This window comes from Prunus persica, chromosome G2 (assembly GCF_000346465.2).
Source record: "Prunus persica cultivar Lovell chromosome G2, Prunus_persica_NCBIv2, whole genome shotgun sequence".
Lineage (NCBI taxonomy): Eukaryota > Viridiplantae > Streptophyta > Magnoliopsida > Rosales > Rosaceae > Prunus > Prunus persica.
This window is the reverse complement of record NC_034010.1, coordinates 1,168,777-1,177,439: the sequence shown is the minus strand read 5'-3', so window position 1 is coordinate 1,177,439 and position 8,663 is coordinate 1,168,777. Positions and strand designations below refer to the sequence as shown.

Sequence of the window (8,663 nt, the reverse complement as noted above, 5' to 3'; positions counted from 1 at the left end):
TGGTGGTGATTGAAAAGATCTTGAGGTCAATGACACAAAAATTTGACTATGTGGTTTGTTCCATTGAAGAATCTAACGAGATAAATGATCTCTGAATTGATGAATTGCAAAGCAGTCTGCTTGTGCATGAGTAAAGAATTATTGGCCATGTAATGGAGGAACAAGTGCTAAAAGTGAGTCAAGAAAATAACTCACCTGCGAGAGGAAAGGGTCATGGAAGAGGAAGAGGAAGACACGGATCATTTGATAAGTCGGCTATTGAGTGTTACAATTGCCATGAATTGGGGCATTTTCAATATGAGTGCCCTAATAAGAGGCATGACAACACGGCAAATTTTACTGAAGCTAAAGAAGAGATGGTACTCATGTCTGATGTAAATATGCTAGAAGATACCACCAACAAGCTATGGTATCTTGATTCTGGATGCAGTAACCACGTGAGTGGAGACGAGAAGCTTTTTGCAACACTTGATGAAACATTCATAGAGAAGGTGAAGCTGGGAGACAATTCTAGCCTATGTGTCAAAGGGAGAGGAAACATCAACAATGAAGTAAATGGGGTAAAGTTCTGCATCTCTGTAGTTTTTTTTATGTACTTGAACTGAAGAGCAATCTAATTAGCCTTGGTCAGTTGCAAGAAAAGGGACTTGCTATTCTTATTCAAAAGAATGTGTGTCAGAACCATCATCATGAGAAAGGTTTAATAATAGAAGATGAGAAGGGTCCAAACAGGATGTATAATAGAAGATGAGAAGGGTCCAAACAGGATGTTTTCATTGCAAACAAAGGCCTCATGTGATGATCCTAAGTGCTTCAAATCTACCACTCAAGAGGATGCAAGCTGGCTGTGGCATTATATGTATGGACATTTAAGTTTTAATGGTTTGAAAAATTTGGAACAAAAGCATATGGATACTAGATTACCTAGGCTGCAAGCTCCCTAAAAAATTTGTGAAGAATGCATGACTGGGAAGCAACACCGTAATACTTTTCCTCAAAAGAGCACTTGGAACTCCTCATATATCATTCAACTGGTCCATTTAGACATATGTGGTCCTATTAATCTTATCTCCAATAGCAGCAAGAGGTACTTTATAACTTTCACTGATGATTTCAGTTAGAAGACTTGGGTGTACTTTTTATCTGTAAAAGTCTGAGGCTATAATTGTTTTTAAGAAGTTTAAAGCTATGGTTGAGAAAGAAGCTGGTGTGTTTATTAAAGCATTACGTACTGATCGTGAAGGAGAATTCACCACCTTTTGTGAAGAGAATGATGCTCATGGACAGTTGACTACAGCCTACGCTCCTCAGCAAAATGGGGTTTCAGAAAGCAAAATGGGCTTATATATATCTGATAACAGTCATAGAGACTAAGTAAACAAAGCTTAACAAACTAACAGACTCTACTAACAACTCTAACTAGAACGCGTGCACTCCATGTGCTCTTCTAACAATCTCAAGCTGCCAGCTGACCTGGACAATATGGTTATCACAAAGACCATTTGGATGGCGGTGGAGGTGACCTGCCCCAAATAGAAGGGGCATAGCTCTCTCTCCAAGGGCAAATGCACATTCATGTCGTAGACGATGGCGAGGGGGATGCCAGCGAAGGAGGAGACGGAGATGAGGAAGGCCCCTTTGGCCTTGGCACAGGGGACGAAGCGGAGGAGCTCCTCGGTGGTGCCGGACTTGGTAAAGAGCTCTAAGATGTTGCTTTTAGAGGGCGTCGAGGGGGGAGAGGAAGTCGGAGCAGATGCCGAGGGAGATGAGGGTTTGGGAGATCTTGTGAGCGACGAAGCCGGACTTGCCAACGCCGGAGAAGAAGAAGATGGTGTAGAGACTGGGTGGCGGGGGAAGGCGGTTGGATGGCTGGGTTCGTGGGGCTGAGAGAGAGAGAGAGAGAGAGAGAGAGAGAGAGAAATGTTTTTTTAAAATAAAAATAAAAATAAGTTATTTTTTAAAGAAATTCATTTTTATTAGTTTTTTAAAACTTTTTATGCTGCATCAACATAAAAATGGGAATTAACCAATCAATATACATTGGGTATGAATTTATAATTTCTCCCATAGTTTGGGAAAGTTTATTGTAGTTAATCTATTAAATTATTTTTTGGTGTGCCCTTCATTAAGTAGGTAAGAATTAGTAAGGGCGAGAGAATTAAAATATTTTTTGGTGTGTCCCTTCATTAAGTAGGTAAGCAAATGTCATAAATAAAGAACTAATTAATTATCCTTCTTTCAAAATGATTTGTAGCTAGGAAGAGGGTCGTTCCTCGTAGATATGATTTGGCTTGTCTCTCTCCCAACATATTAGTTGGTCAAAGTAATTAAGCAAGTAAAACTTATCATGCAATGAGAGAGATAAAAAGAGAGAGAATGTACACACTACACTACATATATGATTACTAAACACATACACACATATGCTAAATGCATACACACTACATATATGCTAGGATTTGAACCTGAGTTAGAATGAAATTAAAAAACCACTAAACCATGGGTGCTAGAGTCAACCTATCAACAATACTGCAGTTATCTATGTAAGTGGTAATAACAAATGGGACCTCAAATTTAAAAACAAAAACAAAACAAAAAAATTGGGGCTCCATTGAGCTGGGGCCCATGGCAGTGCATCTCCTACTCTCGCTCAGTAAAAAAACTTAGTTACAACGAGAATAACATGCTTATCACGCATGTCATTAGAGTTATTGCATGGGGATCTTTCTACTAGCTCAGAGCTGGCTTTGCAAAATAACTAACATAAATGATATAGACAGATGCAGAAAGGTTGGAACCATATATTTGCTTCCTTTTTTATTATTGGTAAAGCATAGAGAGTAAAAACTGGGGGTTGTCTCATTTCATTCCCCAAATACAATGACTGTGAAGTTATAGACTATTACAATCATATGTAAACACCCAACATCCTTGACAGGTCACCATGACACAAAAAGAGGAAAAATTGCAGATAGAAAGTTGAGTTTTTATGACTGTAACGAATAACAGTAACAAAAAGATGACAAGGCAAAAAATTAATCATGGGAGTGCACTGTCGTAATATTGCTGTATTACTGATGAAACCTATGGTGTTGATCGACCCTTGAGAAAGCGCCAAGGCCCTGTTCCAGTCCCCATCCTGCAAATGTAATAGTCTAGTGATGATACTAATTATGTGCCGAGTGTTGGAAGAGGTTTCAAATTCGAATCTCTCCTTCATTGATAAAAGAAACGTAAGTACATAAATGATAATTACCTCCATACACCAGCAAATGTACGCAGCGCCATATAGATGGTTAAAGCAATCCAAATTCCAATGAAACCATGGGATTTGGAGAGAAGGAACAAGGATACAATGCTTGCTATGGCCACCAGAACCTGAGAAGGAGCAGAGAATTTGATTTTGAAGAATTAGTAACACAATTTGTGAAAAGAGAATTCAGAAACATCAATTGCAAAACTAGTAGTATCATTTATAGTGTGGTAAATGGTTTACAAGAGACTTGCCAAGGAGTATGCACAATACGCAAAGTCAGATGCACCAAAGTTCACACCATCAAAGACAAAAGACAGTGAATTGATCGGTTGTGTGGCTGCTACAAACTGATGGATAGAAAACAATTTAGTTTAACGATTCTTTCATTATTCAAAAAAATATATATATTGAGAAAGAGAGAGCTTTTAGATGAGCTGAAATTACATACCGGGAGGCCAATCCTTATAAGGTGCAAAACATTGACATCGCTAGAAAAGATTCCAGCTCCGAAGTACAAACCAATTCCGACAACAAAAGTAAGCCCCACACCAAGGATAAAGCTCATCTGCACAAATATTCTTCCACAAATTAAAATGATGATTGTTTTTGCAAATGTGGAACGTAACGAAATTGTTACAAAGAAATAGTAGGTTAGTTATAAAGTTCAAGTCATGAATGGTTTATAGATACATAGCCTCTGCTGCTATGTGTACTAACTGAAGTACCTGTAATACCCTGGTTGCGGTAGCTATGGCCTTCTTGTAGTCTTTCTCAGCAAATGCACATGCTAGAATAGCCTAAAGAGCAGGGGACAATGACACAAAGATTGTTTGAGTAAGAAGCTTACTTACTTGCAACTAAAATAGCTGTAAGTCACTCGAGATGATATATGTTTAAATGGAGAAAAAGAAAAAAGAAATACCTGCCCTGCAACAGCCAAGCCATCAGCAAGAAGAGATGATGTCAACCAAACCTGCAGGCAAGTCTGAAATGCAGCCATAGGAGTTGGACCTTCCCGGGCGGCCAGCGATGCTGCCAAGGTCACACAGAAGGTCACAGCAACCACCCTTGCCAACAAAAGAGTACCTGTAACCAATAAAGAAAAATTATACAAAAGCCAACCAAGTAAGAATTATATATGTACGTATGTAAGAATAATACAGAGAGCTGATTTTCCCACTCCTCTTTTATCCACTTACACTCCCTTTGTTAGAAAATCACCACCCATAATATAGTCACTGAATCTCCACTCCCAATTTTGGATTATTGAAGGATGGAAGTAACATTTATGCAAGTACAATAGTGATATAAGAATTGAGCTCATTACCATTCCTCAGAAACCGACCAAACTGCAAATCTTTAATACTTGGAGGTAAGAGATCAATTTTTTTGGTCAAGATTATGAAGAGTACCAGCGCCATCAAGTACCTAAAACGAATAAAAAAAATTTAATCTTAGCAAAGATGAATCAAACAACATATTAAAGTTACAAACAGCTATACTTCAATAGCAGCTGTAAATATGAAACAATAAAAATAATACCATGACAAGGGTCACACTACTCACTGAGAAAGAACATGTGCCAAAGCTGCACCTCTGATGCCCAAGCCACAGACAAAGATGAGCAGTGGATCCAAGGCAATGTTAACTCCATATCCCACAACTGCAATACGAACAAATGAAGCAAATAAACCCGATGAAATAAGAAGAATTGATGATTACGACAGGTTTTTACTTATATACAGTAAGTTTTTTGGCCTACCAATGACATATAAAGGAGTTCTGGTATCCTTAAAACCTCGGAAGATCCCTTGCATGGCCAATGTGAGAAGAACTGCAGGTGCACCAATCGATCTAATTTTCAAGTACTTCTGTGCTGGGGCTAGCATAGGGGAATCCTGCTCCATAACAAGAGCTGTAATTATTTCCCTCATTCCATAATGATCTTTAAAGTGAAAAAAATGTTAATAAGTTCAGTTGATTAAGCCTGCCTTTTGGGTTAAGGGAGCTCCTAAATGTTTAATTAACTACAAAATGTATATAAAAAACGTTTCTACATTCTAGAGATCATATGGGAGAAAGTTTGTTTCAATTTTTCTTTCTCATTGATTTGTTTCCATATCTTCAAATTGTATACATCTTCATTTGTTTATTATTAGTATAAGAAATATAAATCACTTACTGATTTCACACCCATGACACCCAGAAGAACTTTAGTTGAAAAAATGATAAATATAGCTTGCAAAAGGCCAAGTATTGTCCCAAAGATGAGTGCTGTCGATGCTGAAGCAATATGTCGCTTTTGTTTCTTGATTTTTTCCTTCTTATTGGTGCTCATAAGATCAGAAGGGAGCTTGTCAACTGTTGTTCTAGAACCTAAATCAAGAAGTCACAATTACTAAATGTCACAATGATAATATTATTCAAGATGTTTAGATCTCTGTGTTTCAATTTACATATCTGTCAGAGAGCTAGAGAATGAGTGAGGAAAGAGTACCATTTTCTAGTGGATCACTGTTTTTAGCAGCACCCTTCTCTGCCTTCTCAAGCTTAACATTTTCCTCTATGGCTTTGTTTGCTTCACTGCTTTCAAGTAATCCGTTGTCTGAGCTCTCACCTTTCGCCTCAGGTGCACCTTTTCCCGCCGCCACATGCTCATCATCCTCAGCAGAAGCCTCTTCCATCTTTCCATTTCCCAGATGCTTACCATTTTCTTTAGCTGTACCATTTGGTTTAGCAGCCCCTTTTTCCAAGTCATCAAGCATGTCTGCCTTTTGCAATTGCTCACCTTTTTCTGATTTCATGTTCATTTTTGCAACAGTATCTTCCTCAGCAACAAAGGAAGTAGTAATACTGACCAATGGGAATACAGTAATTCTTGAAGCTTGATTGAACAGGGCAATAGATACTCCTGCTGCTGCAAGTTCCACCGGACCTAGACAAAACCAAATTCATGTTTTTAAGTCACTCCACTTGAAACAGATATCACTCCGTATATTTCGATATCAACTAGCTAGTCAATATTGCCAAACACCATACACAATTGTATCTTATTGTGAACATGTAGACATAAATATAACTGTCTTAAAAATTGAAGCCTCCAAATTTAAGTGCTTCAAAAAATCAAGAAAGCAAAAGCAAGCATACGTACCTATGTGACCTATGAATGCCGTGTCAATCAAAGAAGCGATAGGATCAGCAGCTGTAGCCAGAGCAGCAGGTAATGCAATATCTAGGATCTCCTTACCAAGAATATCCCACTTGAAAACCCGCCTGCAGTAAATTATTTCAAAGAAACAATATACTAATATTAATAATCAATGAGAAGGGAAGGCCATATCAACCTTAATTTCATACAGCAAAGGGTCCAGAGAGAAAGAGAGAGAGAGAGAGAGAGAGAGAGAGAGAGAGAGAGAGAGAGAGCAAAGCACTAATTAAACATTGTAAAATTGAAACTGGACCTTGCATCTTTGAAGAAAACGCCAACAGGCATCTTCCACTTGCTCACTGGTGCATGCAAATCTTGCTCCTCAGCCATGTTTAAGTTGATACTGCAAGTTCAAAATGTTTATGATGTTGAAGAATATAAGTCCCGCATCGGAAAATTGACTAAATAAAATACAACATATAATGAATGGTTCCACTACTAGTATCACCGATGCCCTTTTGTGATAAAAATCGAAACCTATTAGGCTTTATAGATAGTTCAGTTGAGGACAATATTGGTGTTGCTAGTGGTGTGTGATGATTTTATCACAAACTAAGCTCAATTTAGCTCATATACCAAATGAAGTGCTCAAATGTTGAAGAAGCTAAAATGTGAGCGCCTGAGAACTAACGCCTAGAAGGTGACACAAAGACACTACAACTTGAAGGGGTATTTATAGTTGCATGAGTTGGGGTCGGTGATACCTTCCTGAGTTATGATGTTTTGTAGACTCATTAATAAATACAAGCCTCTAACATGCTTTTTTATTTTATTTTTTATTTTAATTATTATAAAAAGTACAATCAATTGCGGGAGGGGAGTTTATACAAATACTCATTAGGTATTTGGGCGTTTCGAACCTCTAGCCACATCCACATGAGTGGAGGTGGAAGAGCTCAACTAAGAGCAGTTTCACCGGGAGGTCCTAGTCGGGGCAAGAGGTCCAATAGGCCCCCAATCTGGTTTCCAGCGCCTAAGTCTTCCCAGGGCAACAGCTGGGCTCCACCAACCCCGGCAAAGGCTTGCTGGGATGCTGCTTGGGCAAGCTGACCTAATGTTGATGTCAGCAACCAATTTAAATATATAAAAAATTAAAAAAAATTCAGAATTTTTAATACCTAGCCATATTCTTCACTTCCCACACCAAAACTCTATACAAATTCCTCTCCTTATATTTCATGTGAATAGTAGTTGCCCTTGTGTTGCCATGACAATGGGTGGAAAACCAACAAAAAATTTGCTATGGCATGCACTATTTAGGACCATTATTCCTAAAATACCCTTTAATTATTAATTCAATCAAAATTCAAAAATCAACAACTTCTTTCTATTTTTCTTCTTCAATCCCAATTCCAGAAAAAAAAAAAAAAAAAAATTCCCGAAGACACACCGCTTCAGTATGCATTAATGCATAATATCCAGCATGCCTCTTGCATTTCATTCAAAGCATGCTTCAAGCCTTCAACCCCATTTGTGTGCATTAATGCATTAATATCATCTATTGCCTTCACTTCGTGACAACAACAAAAATCCTCTATTTCCTTGACTTGATACCGTCAAGACACTTTTAGTAGAGACAAATATAGTTGTAACGATTTCACATATTTGAAGCTTCATTCCATTGGTAATTGTTTATACTATCAATTAACGAGATTAAGAAAAGAAAAAAGCAAAATGAATGTTTCTTTTTCTCACCCAACTTTCGAGACGCATACATATATTGAAAACCAAAGTTACAAAGAAAAAAATAAAGAGACATATATAATGATACTGCAGAAGCTATAATTTACACCAGCCCCGTTCTCAAGTTGTGCCGGGAATGAAGAAAAGTGAGAGGGAGAAGGGGGGCGTCCTCAAGTGGCCCCTTACAATCTAGACAAAAATTAAGTTTGGTATGTAATTTTGCAGACTGTAAATCTGAACCTTCCAATCTAGACAAAAATTGAGAAGCTGGCAAGGCAAGTAACATTCCAAATGTCTTGGAAAAGGAAAACATCCAATGCTTAAAATGCCTAATCTGTGATTTTATATTCACTACTATACAATAACCGCAGCATAGTTTATATATATAATTAGATTTCGTCATTTCAGGTGGGATACTTTTAACAAGTCAGAATCAAACAAAGTTTAGGTGAATTAGAGAGTGCATACAGGATACGTGTCTTGTGATAATTAAATGTCTCGAGAATTGAAGAACTA

At 37.8% G+C, this 8,663-nt stretch overlaps 1 protein-coding gene across 1 annotated transcript; it reads right to left on the bottom strand.

Annotated features, from left to right (window-relative positions):
• On the bottom strand, positions 2,785–7,103 carry LOC18786629 (protein DETOXIFICATION 43). Its single transcript, XM_020558530.1, has 14 exons — positions 7,041–7,103; positions 6,718–6,807; positions 6,408–6,529; positions 5,754–6,191; positions 5,439–5,632; positions 5,019–5,154; positions 4,823–4,919; positions 4,584–4,684; positions 4,179–4,342; positions 3,982–4,053; positions 3,705–3,821; positions 3,508–3,603; positions 3,257–3,378; positions 2,785–3,139 (listed from the first exon to the last, which is right to left on the bottom strand). Exons 2-14 carry the CDS (start codon positions 6,792–6,794, stop codon positions 3,085–3,087), a joined length of 1,791 nt encoding a protein of 596 aa, XP_020414119.1. The 5' UTR covers positions 6,795–6,807; positions 7,041–7,103; the 3' UTR covers positions 2,785–3,084.